General features: G+C 37.2%; 1 protein-coding gene across 2 annotated transcripts; it reads right to left on the bottom strand.

Moving 5' to 3' along the window:
- Window positions 1–12,256: 12,256 nt before the first annotated feature.
- On the bottom strand, window positions 12,257–17,100 carry BSM (Mitochondrial transcription termination factor family protein). Of its 2 annotated transcripts, XM_028220932.2 has the most exons (4): window positions 16,903–17,094; window positions 15,215–15,279; window positions 13,300–15,045; window positions 12,257–12,597 (listed from the first exon to the last, which is right to left on the bottom strand). In XM_028220932.2, exon 3 carries the CDS (start codon window positions 14,964–14,966, stop codon window positions 13,395–13,397), a length of 1,572 nt encoding a protein of 523 aa, XP_028076733.2. In that variant the 5' UTR covers window positions 14,967–15,045; window positions 15,215–15,279; window positions 16,903–17,094; the 3' UTR covers window positions 12,257–12,597; window positions 13,300–13,394. The 2 variants fall into 2 exon arrangements, with proteins under 2 accessions (XP_028076733.2, XP_028076732.2); XM_028220931.2 differs by lacking the exon at window positions 15,215–15,279 and having other exon boundaries at window positions 16,903–17,100.
- Between the last annotated feature and the right edge of the window lie 1,401 nt (window positions 17,101–18,501).

Here is an 18,501-nt window from a genome sequence, read left to right as displayed (position 1 = left end):
ACTAGGGACTGCATGACGGCATTTTTCGTCATCGACAGCAATGCGAAGTACAATGCTTTACTTGGTAGAGATTGGATCCACACCAACAAATGTGTGCCTTCCTCTTTGCATCAAAAAATGATAATGGCTCTAGGCAATGGGGAGACGGAGGAAATTGATGCAGATCATCAACCTTTCGTAGCTTGCGTAGACTTCGCAGAAGCCAAGTTGTATATTGAGGGAGTGACACCGCTCAGTATACTGATAAAATCTGATGGCTCAGCCGAAGTAACGGCTGATGAGGAAGTGACACACCTGAAGCACTTAGTCTAGGAGAGTGCTGATGAAGATGTGGTCGTTAAAGATGACAATGATGCCTGGTTATAGGCAGCAAGATGAAGCACCAGAAGCCAAGTCTTTGGCTTTAATTAAGTTTTCAATATTAGATGTAAAGTCAATAGTCCAGAAAGTGCGGGAGCAAGAGAAAGAAGTCATGATAATTGGCTACAAGCAGGAGCAGCAACAAGCTAGAGTTTTGACCCTTGATAAATACTGTGTATTAGACATAGAGACAAAAGTCCAAGAAATACAGGAAGAAGAAGCCTTGTGGACAGACTTCGTCTATGAGGAGGAGGGTAAAGAGGTTGAATCAAAGAACCTGGGAACAGAACGCAGCAAGGAGATTGCTTCGAAGCCAGAAGGAATCAAAGAAGGAGTTCTAGTAAGTACTCAGATGCAAGACCCCTTAGAAGAAATAAATTTAGGGGAATGTTCTGTACAACAACTCATTTATATAAGTGCTCGGTTGAATACTCTTAACAGGAACCAGTTATTGGTTATACTGAGAAGATATAAAGATTGTTTCGCATGGTCTTATAATGAACTACTAAGATTGGATAGGTCATTAGTAGAACATAGACTTCCTATGAAGCCTAACTTCAAGCTATACAAACAAAAATCAAGAAGAATGGGTCCAGAAGTGATCCAAAAGTTAAGGAAGAAATTCTTAGACTACTCAAGGCAGGCTTTATCAGGACAGCCAAGTATGTTGAATGACTATCTAATATTGTGCCTGTAGTTAAGAAGAATGACAAAATGAGGGTATGCATCGATTTTAGAAACCTAAATCTAGCAACTCCAAAAGATGAATATCCTATGCCTATTGTAGATTTGCTGGTGGACAGTTCAGCAGGGTATCAAATTTTATCAATGATGGATGGGCACTTTGGTTACAACCAAATCTGCATTGCGGAGGAGGATGTTCACAAGACAACATTCAGATGTCCTGGGAATATTGGGACCTTCGAATGGGTTAAAATGCCATTTGGCCTAAAAAATGCTGGGGCCACATATCAGAGGGCTATGAACACTATCTTTCATGACCTTCTTGGAGGGTATTTAAAGTGTTATATTGATGACATTGTAGTTAAATCACAATCCATGGAGGAACATCTGTTTCACCTAGAAGCAGCCTTTGAAAGAATGAAAAAGTTCAAATTGAAGCTTAATCCTTTTAAGTGTGCTTTTGGCGTATCATCTGGAAACTTCTTGGGCTATGTAGTACACAAGAAAGGAATACAGATTGACCAGAATAAAGCCAAAGCCATCATTGAAGCCAGACCTCCATCAAGTAAGAAAGAATTACAAAAGTTCCTTGGACAGATTAATTTTCTTCGAAGATTCATTTCTAACACTGCAGGGAAAACTAAAGTATTTTCTTCCTTATTAAGGCTGGAAGATGAAGAGAAATTTGTGTAGACAGCGGAGCATCAAATTGCTTTCAAAGGAATCAAAGCCTACTTGGCCAACCCTCCAGTACTGATGCCACCAAATAGCGTTAAGCCTTTGAAGTTGTATATAGCTGCAGCAGAAGATTCATTGGGAGCTTTCTTAGCCCAAGACAATGAAGAAAGTAAAGAGTAAGCTGTTTATTACCTTAGTAGGTTTTTAAAATCTTGTGAATGTAAGTATTCAGCTGTAGAAAAGCTTTGCCTTGCGCTGTATTTTGTTGCAATGAAATTAAGATATTACCTTTTGCCTACAACTGTCTTGGTAATTGCAACCACAGATTTGGTTAAATATATGTTATCTAGACCTATGTTGAGGGGAAGAATTGACAAATGGGTATTAGCCTTGTCAGAATTTCACTTAGAATAGGTTCCCCAAAAGGCAGTGAAAGGACAAGTTTTAGCCAATTTTTTGACAGACCATCCATCTCAAACAGAGAGTCAAGAGATAATGGAACTTGGTATGGCTAGTGTCGAGCCATGGCAAATGTGGTTCGATGGATCGAAAGCCAATGGCCTAACTGGAATTGGTATAGTGATTAAGTCACCACAAGGAATAGAAACCACACACGGTTTCAGAGTGGATGAAACTACTTGTTCTAATAATCAAGCTGACTATGAAGCATTGATAGTGGGATTGGAAATTGTTATTGGATTACAAGTACATGCAGTTGACATATCTGGAAATTCTTAATTGGTGGTTAACCAAGTGAAAGGGATTTTTAAATGTCAAAGTATAAGCATGCTGCCATATTATGTTGTCGCATTACATTTGCTCTCTCAATTTCAAATAGCAAATGTAACTCATGTTCCAAGATTCTTGAATAATAGAGCTAATGATGTAGCTCAGAAAGTCTCGAATTTCAAGAGGAATGATGGTACCCAACAGGACATAAGCCGAACAACATACCAGAAATCTATACCACCCTTAAATAAAAGGAATGTGGTCCTGAAAGTCAATCATAATGATTTACAGGAACAAGATTGGAGGCATCCAATAATACAGTACTTGGCTGGCCCATCCTCAAAAGCCAGCAGAAGAATCAAATTGCAATCTATGCAATACATCATATATAACAATGATCTCTACAAAAGGGGGGGAGATGGTCTATTGTTGGAATGTTTAGGACCAAAAGAAGCATTAACAGCTATGGCTGATGTTCATGAAGGCATTTGTGGTGCACATCAGCCTGGTGTAAAAATGAGATGGATGTTTCAAAAACATTCCTATTATTGGCCAACTATCCTTAAAGACTGCATATAATATGCAAAGGGTTGCTAGGCATGTCAAAAGCATGGTACAATAAGGCATGTGCCCATAACTGACTTGCATACAGTAGTAAAGCCTTGGCCATTCAGAGGATGGGCCATGGATATGATGGAAAAAATACACCCACCCTCTTCGAAGCATCATTATTTCATTTTGGTGGCTACTGATTATTTCACCAAGTGGGTCGAAGCTAAGCCATACAAGGTTGTAGACCAGACTGAGGTCATTGGGTTCATCAGGGATTTAATCCATAGGTTTGGCATCCTGCAAACCATAACTGTTGAAAATGGGACTGTGTTTGATGGAAAAATGGTGAGGTCTTTTGTGGCTGAATTTGAAATTAGCCTTATTAATTCCACCCCCTATTATGCACAAGCTAACGGCCAGGCTGAATCATCCAATAAGTCCTTGAAGAAAGGAATACAAAAGGTTGTGGAAGACAATCCTAGGGATTGGCATAACTTGTTGTTAGATGTATTGTGGGCTTATAGAACTTCTCCAAGGTCAAGCACAGGAGTTACTCCTTATGCCTTGGTGTATGGGCATGATGCTGGATTGCTTGTGGAAATTAATGTTAAGTTTTTAAGGGTAAGATGCCAAGATCAGCTATATTCTGAGCAATACCATTAGAGTATGTGCTTGGAATTAGAAGGAATAGATGAGGCCAGAATTTTGGCATTAAATAGCATTCTCTTTCAAAAGAAGACAGCAGCCAAAATTTACAATAAGAAAGTCAAGCACATTGGCTTCGATGAAAGTGATTTGGTGTAGAAAACTATACTCCCAATAGGTATTAAAAGCTATAAGTTTGGTAAATGGTCACCACACTGGGAAGGACCATATCAAATTCATAGAGTCCTGCCTTCTGGGGTATACCATTTGAGAAATTTGAATGGATACGTACATCCCAAAAAGATCAATGGCAGATATTTGAAACCTTATTTTCCAACTATCTGGGAAACACAAGGAGTAGAATGAATGTCAAGCAAAAGAAGACAAGAGTACTCAAATGATAAATCAGAATTTGTTTTTCTTTATAAAGAGTTAAATACATTCTGCCATAAATTGGCCTAAAAATCATTACAATGCCTTAATTGTTCTTTTACAACAGACTTCATATTCTTAAATGAGGGAGTCAACTGAATGGCCGTGGTCATTTCTTGCTTTTGATCGAACAATCCTTGGTTGGTGATCTGCAGTTTTGTGTCAGTTCGAATTAAGGCTTGATTCACTGCAGACAACTCCTCCTCAAGTTGAGCTTTCTTTTCTAGTAGTTGAGTTCGAAAATGGGAGACAGAGGAATGTTGTTCCTTCAGCACTGAGACTTCAGAATGTACTGCGGAAACAAAGCTCTGATCTCTCGCTAATCTCTCCTCTGCAACCTTGGCAGTATGACAAATGTTGATATAAAAGTCAATAGTAGCTACTGCCTGAGATAAATGACTTGAGACAGTCATGCTAGATTGCTCAACAGCTTTGCAGCACTGTAGGAAGTCATTTCTTATTATAGGCCTTTGTAAAGCCTCGAAAGGAATCCTTGAAAAAGATATCAGTAATTCCAGACAGCTGTCTAAATCCATCAGAGGTGCAAAAGGCTTTCTACTGGAGGAAGAGAAGCTCTCAAGAATTTCTAACAAGGAGTCAGCTAGTACCAACGGCTCAGCCTCATTATCATTAGTTATTGGAGAGGTAGAGGCTATGTTGAAGAGACTAGCTAGTCTTGCTTCGAAGACATCTACTTTGTCCATGAACATGAGGGGTGCAGAAAGAGTAGTGGTAGAAGACACAGAGGATTACATAGGGATAGGAGAAATGGATGGAACATTTTCAGCAGTCTCTATGGTCCTAGCCACTAATTTGTCAAGGGAAGAAGGGCTGGAAGTAGATAAAGGTAATAAACCATGGGTTGGAGAGCCACCAGCACCCTCTTTTGGGGAATCAACTATAGTTGGAATTTCCTTAGGGAGAAGGGAAAGAGCAAGGCTCGGAAAAGAATCGAATAAAGGTAGATCCAAAGATAAGAAAGGAAGATATGGATTCAATCCAAAAGAAAGAGATGCAGGAATGCTTGGCCTCAAGGAGGATACATTGAATGTAGGCCTAGGAAGTGGGAGTATTATCTGAATGGTCTTCACATTTTGCATCTGATCAGCCTCAATTGAAATTGAGAGAGTTCTCATTGAAAGAGTAAGCTCAGGATTTGTTGCTGCAAAAGAAGAGAAGGACAAAGTGATGTCAAAACTCAATACCCACAAGAGTAACAAGGAAAAACAGTAAAGGCTTTAAGGAAGTTACTTGTTTCAGAAGTGACAATAGCAGTAGGAGAGCTTCGAAGAGAGTAGTGATCAGCAACGTGTTGTCTTCTTGCAGCATCCCTTTGAAGTGCATTAGCAGCAGCAGCTTCGTCTCTTAAGAATTGCTGCTGTCGTCTCTTCTCAGCTCTCTCAAAGACAATTATGGCCTTGGAATGCTCTCGTTCCACTGCCTTAGCAGCTGTCTTATGTATAGGGTCTTCAACAAAATCAGAAGGAGAGACAGTCATCTTCCTTCTCTTTTTTCTTTGTGTAGGCATTGAATGTTCTTCCTCAACTTCTTTCTCTCCAGTTTGAGATTCAGATTCTTCAGAAGTAAGTTCCTCCACTCTGACCATTGTCTCATGCATGGAAGGGATGGCCACTCTTTTCCTTCTTTTCAGGGAAGACTCTTGCTCTTGGGTTAACTCTTCTTCTGCTTCTTCTTCTTCTTCTTCTTCTGCTTGCACCTCAAAAACTTCCTTCTCAGGCTCAAGTAAAAGTCTCATTTTCTTTTGTTGCTGTTTATTTTTGAGGAGATTTAGAGCTTGAATCTTCTGAGGAGAATCTCCTTGTGAGGTACCTACACCACCTTCACAAAAGGAAAAACTAAAGATAAGACTGAAAGCATTACAAAGAAGGTAAAAGAGAAGAGATGAGAGTATATACCTTTTTTCGAGGTGGCCCGAGTAACTCTAGGAGTAGAGGCAGACACAGGAACTGGAGTGGTCAGAACAGTGGAAGAAGTAGCAGCTCCAGCTCCTTTGGGCTTGGGTACATCTAACACCGTCAGTAAGTCTTGAGGGGGAATGGCCAGGTGCACTTCCATATTGGTCACCCACCAATTTTGGTATCTCTTCAAAATGTTACCTTGGGGAAGGAAGGGGATATATTCAAAATCGATCAAGTCCTGTATAAATTTGGAAGTTGCCTCTTCCAGTCTGGACCTTCGAACTTTCACATCCCTTGTGGTAAGACTTAGATTGGTGTTACTACAGAAAGGTATTGGGAACCCCTGAGTAAAGCCAAATTGTCTAGCAAATTGTGCAGGACAATAGGGCTTAGCAATGCATTTGTAAGCTCTGGGGTTCATAGTCCCAATGAATAATTCTCTGGGAATTAAAATGGAGGCCCATATATCCTTATGAACAGGTGAAGCACAGAGCCTATCACTTAGGAAATTCTTCAACCAAAGTGGGCCAATAATAGTGGGTTCGAAGGGACGAAAGCAGTAGGAAAGAGGTGAAGTTGAAAGTTGGTGGAAGAAAGAGAAGTAAAAAGCAAAAGTAGAAGGATAAAGAGAAGCATTGGCTAGCCTCATGCCATGAGTAGGAGGGTCTGGTTCAAAAAATTTGAGACATTTGGATTGTAACTTGGGGAAATAAGCAAAAAACCAAAGCTGAAGAATCCAAATCGGTCCCCCTTGATTGACATCTAAGGGTTTCTCACAAAAAAGAGAGCATGCTCTGCATACGTGACCTAGAACGTATGGGGCTAAAGCCACCCTTTTCTGTAAAACAAGGGCTTTGGCAAGAGGGGCAAATTCAGGCATAATTCTTTGAGAAGAAGTGTAGAAAAGGAACTTGCAAAGCCAATATAATAAGAAAGAAAAGAATTCCCTATCGGTCACAAGACCCTCCCTTCTATTCTCAGCCTTGACAAAGTCACTATAGGATGAGTTAAGAGAGGGGAGGGAAAAAGGGACTGCTAGGTCAAGATAATCTGGTCCAATGAGAGTTCCAATGAGAGATAATCCTAAAAGATGGCAAATGTCAAGCACAGTACGGGCCATCATCCCACATCTGAATTGGAAGAAATTAAAAACAGAATTCCAAAAGCACAGAGCACCAGGAACTAAAAAGGGGTCCTCTGAAATGGTTAACCTGGACAACCGAAGGGCATCGAGGAGGCAGAGTTCTTGAAGGTCCAGGGTCCTACTAGGGACAACTTGATCATACCATTCTTGCCACTCCGGTCTCACCGTGGGCCAGCATCGGTGGGGACGATTCGTCTTCCAGTTCCTCCAGTCAAGGCCACCTTCGTAAAGGAGACAATGGTCTTCCAGACGAGGGTATAGAGCTGGAAGCTCAATAGGAATCTCCTTGAATATGGGACCAAGCACATAGTCTTGTTGCGCATGACGACGAGGAATGAAGATGTGCCCATCAATGGCACTTTTCTCCCCCAGTTTTGTACTTTTCACATTCTGCATCAATGAGCCTTTTCAGGGCTACAGATGGGCTCGCACGCTCTACAACTGGCACTTTCAATGAGGAGGAAGCCATTGATAAAACGCTTTCTCAAAGGACGAAGCTGAAAAAGGGAGTAGAAAGAAGTGGGAGACGAATAGAGGTGAAGGGTTTTGTATGTTGAGCAGCGAGCAAGTGATTTCAGAATGTGAAATAAGAGGATTTCAAAAGCCTTTATATCTGAAAGATACATCGCGTAAATTCGTTAAGTACTAAAAGTACGAATACGAAGAATTTCCTTCAATATTGATACTCTTGGAGGGAAAAAACATATCCTAGATGTTGATACCAGCTTCGAAGTAGAATGTTTGGCTTCAAAGCCAGATTTTGGCGCCAAAAGTCAAATAACAACGGCTTTGAAACTGAAAAGCCAGCTTCGAAGCACATTCCATGCTTAAGAATGTAGGAATACTCAAATATTCATTTACTTAGAAGGGGATTAAAGACCTGTTTTGGGCTTCTTAATGAAAACGATGACCTTCGAAGTGAAACTTGAGACCCCGTGAGGATGGAAATTGGTGTTCAAAACATAACACACTAGATTTTGGCGCCAAAAGTCCAATAACAACGGTTTCGAAACTAAGAGCCGGCTTCGAAGCGCATTCCGTACTCAATGGATACAAAAATGCTCAAGTATTTGTTTACTTCAAAAGGACTAAAGACCTGTTTTAGGTTTCTCAATGACAGTGATGTTCTTCGAAGTAAAATTAGAAATTCCTTGGGAAGGGAAATCGGCATTCGAAACATCGAAACCCATAGTTGGTTTATATATATATTCAGAAAAGTTGACTTTTTGAACTAAAACAGTGCAACCCTTAAAAGGAGCTTCCATATTTTTGAAAATATGGACTGTTGTTCAAAACGAAAAGATCAATTTAGAACTGATCAATCTGCATTCCCTAAATTGGAAAAGTTCATGGTCGTGTTCATTTTAAACGATCGAATCCAGGTTCGAAGGAAAAGATTGTTCAGTTCGAAGCTCTAAAATTGCTTTTAAAGACAAATAGAAACAAGATCAAACCATATCAAACAAAGAGAAGTCTTATATTAAAGCAAAAGCAGTTACATCAAATGGCCCTATTTGGGTACAAACTCAAGCTCATAAAAATAAGGAATGGAATAAATAACAAGATCATGAAATTTAGTCCAGCTATAATCAATGAATTTCTGTTCTTTCTTTATTCTGTCCTCTATTTCTTCTAACATTGGCTGCATGAGTTGATGAGCTCTCACTACGTAAAAGAGTTCTTCAGCCTTTATTTCGAAAGCTGTTTCTCTCAATCCTTGTTCCAATTCGTCCATCTCTAAATCATCCCAGTACGCAGAATCTTTATTCTTAAAATCATTGAATTCTTCAATGAAGTTCTCTGCTTCGTACTGGGCATGAATTCGAAGGGACGAAAGTTGGTCTAAAGATCGTGTAGTGGCCATAGAGGTCCGATGCCAGTGGAGAAGCAACGGAAGCTGGTCCAAAAACATGTAAAGTTCTGCTTGGGCAAGGGGATTGAGAACATGACCCCGAGTCAGAATATCACAAGCCCATCAAAGGTTCTTGAGAGGAACTTCGTCTTCAAGAACATTGAAGGGCAAATGAGAGAAAGTCGTGAGCAAAAGTAGAGCTTGTTTCCGTTCAGCAGGAGTGGGGGAAGGTGGAGGCTTGTAAGGTGAAAAGATCTTATCTACAGAGAGGGCAAGCCTCAATCTCTCTATCCAACGAGGATCGGGCAGGGGAGAAGGTGTGGATGCTTCTATTTCAGGAGGTGGAGCAAGGGTAGAAGGAACAAGGGCATTAATATAATCAAGCCAGTCAGAAGAACAAATCTTCGCCTTACCCTTGTGCCTCTTCTAGGCGTCGGGTGGCGTGCACTATCTTTGTAGGCATGGAGGATGTATACCATGCCACAAGCAGATTCTCCTCCAAACTGCGTAGATGGTCAATGGGCACGTAAGGATAGACCACCGAGCTTCGTGCATAAGAAGGGAACTCCAAAGGGTCAGTAAATTCGACAAAGTGACGGTTAATTCGTTCCCTCAAATCACAAGACTCAGGCTTTGACCAACTTGTCCAGTCGGAAGCACCAGAAGAAGAAGAAGTCGCAGCCTTGTCCTATGAGGAGGATTGTGAAGAAGAATTTCCCATGTCCATATTTGCAACTTTCTGAATTAAAGGATTGAGAGCAATTTGTTCGTGGTCCAAGAGTGAGACAAAAGAAGAACCTCCCATGTCCATATTTGTGAGTTTCTGGATTGAAAGATTAAGGGTAATATGTTCGAAATCCAAAGGTTGATAATTTGCAAAGGCATCCATGACCTAAATATAGAAAGGTGGGTAAAGGTGGCTAATAAATGCATGGACGTTCTTTCGAGGAGGAACAGCATCGACATATGACTCTTCGTGTGCTCGATCGTTGGAGGAAAAAAATTAATTCGGCCATGAAATGTATCAGTCTGTTCAAATGCTAAGACGGTGGAAGTGTTCAAAGGATTAAACGAGAGTTTAATACAGATAGTGAGTGACAGTTGCATTTCTGGGAAGATGCAAAACCCATGCACGTTCTAAGACGTAGGAAAAAGACCCTGAACCACTAATATCATCAAGTCTTGGGTATATTAGTGCGGGGGGTAATGTTGGCTGCATATTTTGTACAAGCCAGTTACAATTCGACGCGTGGCAAAGTAAGGGTAATATGGGGAGACCATTCAAGTCTTCGATCCTGATCATACACGTGGCAGTTGATATTGGTTATTATGAGATCTGAGTAATAGTGGATCAATAAAGAGATGCAAGGTGATGTGGCATCAGCAGTTACTCTTATTTAAATTCAAATTTATGAGGGAAGCTTAACTGCAAATGATGGTATAGTGGAGCTAATCTTGAGGTTACATAATCAGCGATCATGGGGGAGCAGTTCGACGGTTGGAAATACAGTTCAACTGTCATCTTTTGAGCAGTATAAATAGCAGAGAAGGCCCTGGAAAAAGACCCCAGACTCAGATCTAAAAAACCAGTCTTATTCTACTTTACTTTTATATACCCTGTTCTTTACATTCCACTACTTCAAATTCTGCACTGCATTTTCATTCATAGGAGTAGTTTCAAATAGATTGTCGCTTCGAATCATTGCAAGTATTTCATTCTAGTAAAATGCTTCAGATTTTCTTTATTTGATTGGTATTCTATTTAAATTCTCCTAAATCAAGCCACCAGTAAAAGTCCTCTTCATTGAGACTGAGAGAACTAAAACACAGTCGTCTGATAATTGATTGGCAATTAAATTTCTGTAAGGACTAAATTGATCATTGCTGGTACGCTCGCAATCACAATAATAACTTTCGAAAGCCAAAAAGCCAACAGAGTTGCAAACGAGTTTGATGCAACTAATTTTTTAAAGTTTATTAGCTAAAAAATGATTTTGAAGAGGTTGATAAGGATGGTCTTAGTCCATTAATTATGTTGTCAAATGTTTTTTTTTTTTTTTTTAAATTTTACAAATTTAAATTCTATTTGATTAGACAGATTAAATATATATATATATATATATAAAAACTCACTAAAGAAAATGAAGGAAAAAAAAAGAAAAAAAGTTTACTATTTTTACTCTTTTTTTTTTTCCCTAATTTTTTCTCTAGATTTTTTTAAAAAAAATTCACTTTGTAAATCCTTCTATATTAGACGGATAAAGACAAACAAAATAAAAAAAAAAATACCCTTTTAGCTGGATCCCAAAGACAACTTAGGTAGTGTTTGATAGAATTTTTTAAACATGATTTTAGAATAAAATTATATTTTGAGTTTGTGAATTTTGAAATTATGATTTGAGTGTGAAAATTTTGTTTGGTTATGAGTTTTGAATTAAATATGAAATGAATAATGTGACATATTATAACCCAAAATCTAACTCATAACCCAATGCATAACCCAAAATCCTATTCAAAACTCATAAAATTTTTAAAAAATTTCTAAAAATATTTTTATTTAAAATATAAAAATAGCAGGTGCAAAAAAAAAAAAAAAAAAACCCGAACACTGTTCCGGTCAACCGGCCGGACGTTTGGGTGGATGACCAGGTTAGGATCCAGAGGGACGTCTGGGAGTATAACCGGGTTAGGGTCCGGGAGACGTCTGGAAGAACGACCGGATTAGCCAAATTTTTCCGCCTAGAAAGAAGTTTTTAAAAGTGAGTGTAGAATTATAATTTGAAAACTCAAAACAAATACCACACTCAAATCAATAGGTGAAAATATGTTTGGAGAGCTACTCCAAACACAGCCAAGTTTCTCCTAGGGGAGCCCACCCCACCAGCTTTTCTGTAGGGCTAGCGAGCTGGGCCAGTCAATGGACCAATGGGTGGGCTAGCCGGCCACTTCATGAGCCAATTTGGCAGGCTTTAAACTCGAAGCCCAGCCCAAGCCTCATTAGGGTTGGGCCAGCCTGTTACGGACTTGGGCTGTCAGTCTTGGCGGGGCCCAAGGTTGACCCTCAGTTGCTTTTGAACTCTTTTACTCTCAATTTTAAGTCAATGCTTCAACACAAAGAGGCTCAAACCAATCTCACTGTAACTGTAGAATAGAAACAAGCTAATGAAGCCCCAAAACTGTGTGAGAGAACAAGAAATTGTGGTCAGGAAACTAGTAACCCAAAGCATTTTTTAAAACAATTTTTTTTTATAAGGCAAAGCATTTTTATAAAACAAAATAATTGCAGAGTCACATCTCCACTACAACACACAACACATCAATTCACGATCATTTTTTCAACACCCATTATGCAATGAATATAATACCCATCATCTGTTTCATTAGCCTCAATCTTCGAGCTTTGTGTTGTAATTGTTGACCATAGCATTGAGAATTTTCTTGGCCTATGAAATTGTCTGGTAACAAAAGAAGAAAACAAAAATTGCTAAAAACTCACAACAAGAAGACCCCTGCATTCCAACAGCTGGGTTGCGACGTTCCAATCACCGCTTGAAGTGGTTTGTTCATTTTTCTGTTCCTTGTAGAAGGTAGTGACTAAATACCTGTAAATCATCCATAAAACTATAAATCTTACGGAAAGTAATAATACTGTTTCTAGATTGATGAATAAACTATGATATAGCATCACTGTAAACAAGCAGCTGCAATGGCACCAAAAACAAAAAAAGGGGGGGAACAAAAAGGGATAATGAGTAGACTTTCGTTAGAATAATACACAATTTTCATGTATATCCTAGTTGTTAATCAACAACTAGTGCAGCCGGAAACCAACTTCACAAGATCAATCTCAAGCAGTTTTCATTTTTGTGAACTAAGTTTTTTCCAGAAATGTTGCTGTGTTGAAAACTTGATATAGTTTTGGTTTCTTTTAGTAATCATTTGGTGTGTACAACTGTTTGGTTGCTTTTCATTTTCTCAGCGTGTTTCTGAAAACTGCTTTGCCACTTTTTAGAAAACACCAGTGAGATATTTTCAAAATTTGAGAGCTCTTTTCACACAACAATAAAAGCCATTTAAAAATGAAAACATTTTGTTAGTACTGGATTGCTTTCAAACTTTTCATTGTTTTCATTTCCAAATACACAAAAAAATGAAAACAAAAAAAACACAACCAAACAGATCCTTAATTTGTTAGTACTGGATTCTGAGCCATTTCATTTGAATCTACAAAGAACATTGCTTTCAGGAGCTTATTCAAAAACAAACTAAAAGATTCAATTCAAGTAATTAAGGATTAACAACACCTTTTGATCTAGCTCCAAGGGCCCCCTACATGACCGCTTCACTTCAAGAAAGCAAAATATCCACAGCAGACTGTTGCCTTGAGCCAATTCACATTCTATACATACTCATCCTCATCACGGTCCTCAAAGTCAGAACCCGACTCATCACTTCTCGGCTCCATCAGAGTATTCATGTCAAACGATGAATCCATTTCTGTCTCGTCCATGTCAATGAAGTCATAGTTCATCCGCTCAGCAAATTTCTCGTCAGAGCAGTTAAGAAGCCACGCAAGTGAACATTTGAGCCCCTTCTTTGCAACCATCTTATGTCTCGGTTTTATAGTAGACTCCAAACTATAAGTAAAAAAGGCTGGGAAAATAACCAAATCGTCCAAACACCTACCCATCTCATTTTGGAAATAATCAAAACCAAGTTTCATGATATCAAGATTCAAAGCAAGGATTTGGGGGCACCCCAACACCATCTTTCTCAATTGTTCTAAGGAAAATCCACAATCCTTGAGGAAATCTACATGTTTCACTATTGGTTTTTGGCTAAGGCTAACGACCTGTGGCATCTTCTCAACTACTCTCCCAAAATCTTCAGGACCCAAATCAATAATAGATCTGAGAAAGCTACATTGACTGTGAAGTTTCGGTTTCAGGTCAATACCTATAATTTCGGGATATTGTGCAATCACAGAAGCAAGTGAAGTTTGTCTAACATTAAACTCTAGAAGGGATTCGACATTTGGTTTCACCCTTTCTTCTAGTCCAAATCCAAGAATATGAGGCCGCTTCTCAATCAGTCTAGCCACGGCTAGTCTGGGAATTCCCAAATTTTCTAGATATTCCACAAATGGTTTGATTACTCGACCAACTCGCATTCCCAATATCTCGGGATATCTAGTCAAAACTCCACCAATTTCTCTTCTAGCAACCCCAATTCCAACCAAATAAGCCACTGAGGTGCTCATGGTTCCCTCAAGCTTGAATCCCATTACTTCTGGATACTTCTCAAGAACACGAGGAATATCATTTGGCTTGATGTCCATCCCCTGAAGATACTTAACCACAGGTTCAAGGTCCACAACAACACTAGCATGGAGGACTTGTGGGTATCGTCGCAAAAATTCTGTAAAAGTAGATTTTCTAACACCCAATTTGCCAAGATAATCAAGAACGGGAATCATGTTTTTCTTCACACTGCAACCAAGAACAAGAGGGTAGTTGTTTATGTCTTCAATTGTAAGCCCTAATTTGTGGAGGAAGTCCACACGTTCCCTCATAACATCAATTGTCACGGGAAGCTCCAACCCATCAAGCTCGTCGGTTACAATACCAATTCCCCTCAAGAACTCATAAACACGGGCACGATTTTCCATACTCTCGTTCTTCATCTCAAGTAAACTAGGACGACTATATAAGGAGTAGCTTCCTCGTTTCCGACCCAAGTTAACTGTATCGGTTTTGGATAAAGATGAACTTACAGAATTGGATGCAACTGTCCCACTGGTGACAGAGTACTGACATTTTGTCCTGAAACCTGTTCTCTTCTGCCGGTTAATTGAAATCCATATAGTTTTTGGAGTAGTTAACTGGGGTAGACAGAATGTAAGCGCTGGTAGCTCATATCGTACGAGCAAAAAACAGGGTTTTGTAATGCCAGTGCAGCTTATGATCTTCATACTTGTAAGTGCGTTGTACAATCAATGAATCAGCATCATGCATAACGCATGATCAGCAACCATAAGCTTCAAAAGAATCCTATTCCCCAACAAAAGTCAATTTGACTACAATTAGTAATTAAACAATGGTGATAATAAGATGCAATGAGCAACACATTTAAACTTTGATTTACATTCTTTCAATTAAAAGAAAAAGAACAAAAACAATCATCAAAATAAAGGGAAGGATACAATAGTATTTGCATTACAAGAGGAAGAGGTGAATGTGATGTTCCCGATGTGCTACTTTTCTTCTTTCCCTCGTGTTGAGGATCTATCAACAAATGCTTTGGAAACATAAATTTTGTACCAAAACAAACAACAAAACAACACACAACAAATAGAATGATGTGACTAATTTAAGGCCTACCACATCAAACCAAAGACCAATCAAGGTGCCTTGTAATTTCAATATTGCTGGCACATCATTCTAGATACGATTCTATATAAGACTTATATTTGTTTAAACTTTTCCACATATTAATCTTCTTGAGCTAGAATACAACATTAAAGCAAGATTCTATAATTACAACAGCTAGATTCGATTCATACCAATTAGAGCTTTAGGAAAGTAAACACAAGCTTGTATTTCTGTTATTTTGTTCCAAAGAAAGAGGAAAGGAACACAAATTGCATATTTGGTTATAAATAGTCACAAAATGAATCAATTATTGATCCTTTATTATTCTCAATGTTTTCTAATAACTCAAGCATAAGAATCTGCTTGATTCTCAAATGAACAATTTTTTTTCTTCATTTTTTCTTAAAATTTATCTAGGTGCAGCTTCTAACAAGATGAAAGTTGATAATTAAAAAAGTAGAAGCAAAAAAGCACCCCTCCCCTATTTCTGAATAATCAATTTCTTTTTCCTGTTTGTTTAAGCTATTTTTGCCCCATAAGAGCATCTCCAGTGTTGAATAAAAAATTTCATCAAATTTGAGTAAAAAATAGATGAAAAGTTTAATTTGATACCGTTCACTCCAATACTAAAACTAGAATTTTCATCAGGTTTTTTCACATCTCCGATTGTCTGGAAGGACGTCGGCCAGACATCCTGGAGGTCATTCGAACATGAACAAAAAAAGCTGTCAAATTACCTTAGGTGGACATCTGGGAGGACATCTAGTCAACGGTAACAATTTAAATTTGATGAAAGATCAAACCTCCCTCCATTTGATGAAATATCTGCTTCTCCCTCTATTTGATATCATTTTGATGAAACAGTCGGAGCTCACTTTCTAAGACTTTTTCATCAAATTTGAATTTGATGACAAATTTGAGTAAATACTGGAGGCGGTCTAAGAAGTTGCACCAAACACTTGCCACAAATTTCTAAAATTAAAAAGAAAAAAAGAAGCTATAAGCAGCGGGCTGTGTTTGGTTCATCAATTTGGGTAGTGATTTCGAACACAACTTTTCCCTTTTCCTTTGCCTGTCCAAATCCTTATCTCCAAATCCATGAACCAAACATAACCAAGTTGCACCAAACAGCCCCAATATTGGCATCTCCAATCCTTACACATACGTTGACTCAAAGTTAAATTTGAGTAAAAAAAAAAAAACCAAATCCTTTCCCATTCCTCAACTCAAATGCATGCCAAATTTAGTTTTAATCAAACTTTTCAAAATCAAAGGAGACTCAAAACTTGACTCAGATGTCCAAAGGCTATATTTGCTTAATTTATTTACTAAATTGCAATTCTTGGGATATATTATGGGAATTTTTAAAAAAGAATATGACTGAAAATTGGAGTTTACGATTGGAATTCTTCATATCAAATGAAACTTCTACTCAGATTTTAGTATTAACAAAAACAATTAGTAGCAAACATCATATTAAGCATCTATGTATGCCACATTTTTTTATGAGAAAAACTTTACAGAATTTGAAATTACCTTACAACGAGGGAATCGATCAGTGGTTTCACTGCAGTCTCTATGGCGACGTTGAGAGAGAGAGAGAGAGAGAGAGAGAGGATAGCCGGAAAGTGTTTCGGAGTTAGGGTTTAGGGGAGAGAGAGAGAGAGATTGCTACTGGTAGTCCCTCGTCTGAGATGAGGGAGTGAGAGACAAAATCAGATCGACGGCAGAAGTGAGGTGTACGCGTGGACGGCTAAGATTAATACATCTGGAAAAAAAAATGATTTGATAAAAATTTTAATAAAATATTTGGACCTGCATTTTTATAAATTAAATAATTTTATGTGTAAGATTTGTTAAATATATTATTTTTATAAAAAATTAAAGTGATTAGGCATTAATAATTATTTGATAGATAATAATGTTTGTGTGGATGATAAATATGATTTTAAAAGTAAATTATTAATAAAAATGTAATCTAATTAAATAATTATTAATATTCAACTAATATAATTTTTTTCTTTTTTTATAAAAATAATATTTTTAATCAATTCTATAAATTGAATAATTTAAATTATTAATATCGGCCGATCAAGGGGGCCAGCCACTATGCACCACCAATACCATACATGGAGGTGTTTGGGAACTTGGTTTCCAATTTTTTTTTTTTTTTTTTTCACTAAAAGACAAAAGTTTTGCAAAACCAAAAAAAAAATAAACTCAAACAAAATATCACATCTAACCCCATAATTATTTCACTTTTTCTCTCACAAATATTATATCCATTCACAAAAAAATCTAACTATCTTTCCAAATACTAAAATATTTTTATCCAATAATATCCTACAACTAAAAAAACTTACATGAAAATTTACTTCACAAACATCCACGTTCATTGCAGATGAAAGTGAAGCCTTTCCCAAGAAGAGATATACGGTTGTTTTGGCAAAATAATTAAAAATTAATTTTTTAATTTTTTTTGATTTTTTTAAAAAAATACATAAAAAATGTGAGAAATAATGTAATATAAAATAGATTAAAAATTAAAAAATGACTTTTAACTATCTTTCCAAAATAAGTCATAGATGTAAAAGAGAAATGTTAATTGCACACAAATAAAAATGGAAAAATTCTCATCATTCGAAGGCTGAGCACTTTATTTATGATTTAAATGTAGTCAAAAAAAAATTCATGTGATTTTAGATCAAAATATAACTATTATCACCGTTAATTATAGATATGAAATAACTTTAATGCTCTCAAACCGTATATCATTTTTGTTATTTTCTTTCTTTCTCCTCTTTCATATACATAATTTATAATATCTAATATTAATTCAATTAAATCACAATTAATTATAAATACTTAACCTTTTAATTTAATTATATTTTAGATTACAAATAATCATAAAATATTAATTATTTATTGTAGTTCTTAACTTTTGTAAGTATATTTTGTATCACAATTAATCTTAAATTTTTAATTATTTATTGTAATTCCTAACATGTTGAATCTAATTTTAATTTAATTATATTTTAGGAAAATTCTTAATTTTTATTTAATTATATTTCAAATCAATCTTTAATTATATTTTATATTTTAGATCAATTCATAATTATATTTTAATTTATTTTA

Source organism: Camellia sinensis, chromosome 5 (assembly GCF_055761805.1).
Source record: "Camellia sinensis isolate YWXY chromosome 5, ASM5576180v1, whole genome shotgun sequence".
Lineage (NCBI taxonomy): Eukaryota > Viridiplantae > Streptophyta > Magnoliopsida > Ericales > Theaceae > Camellia > Camellia sinensis.
This window is presented reverse-complemented; position numbering and strand designations above follow the sequence as displayed.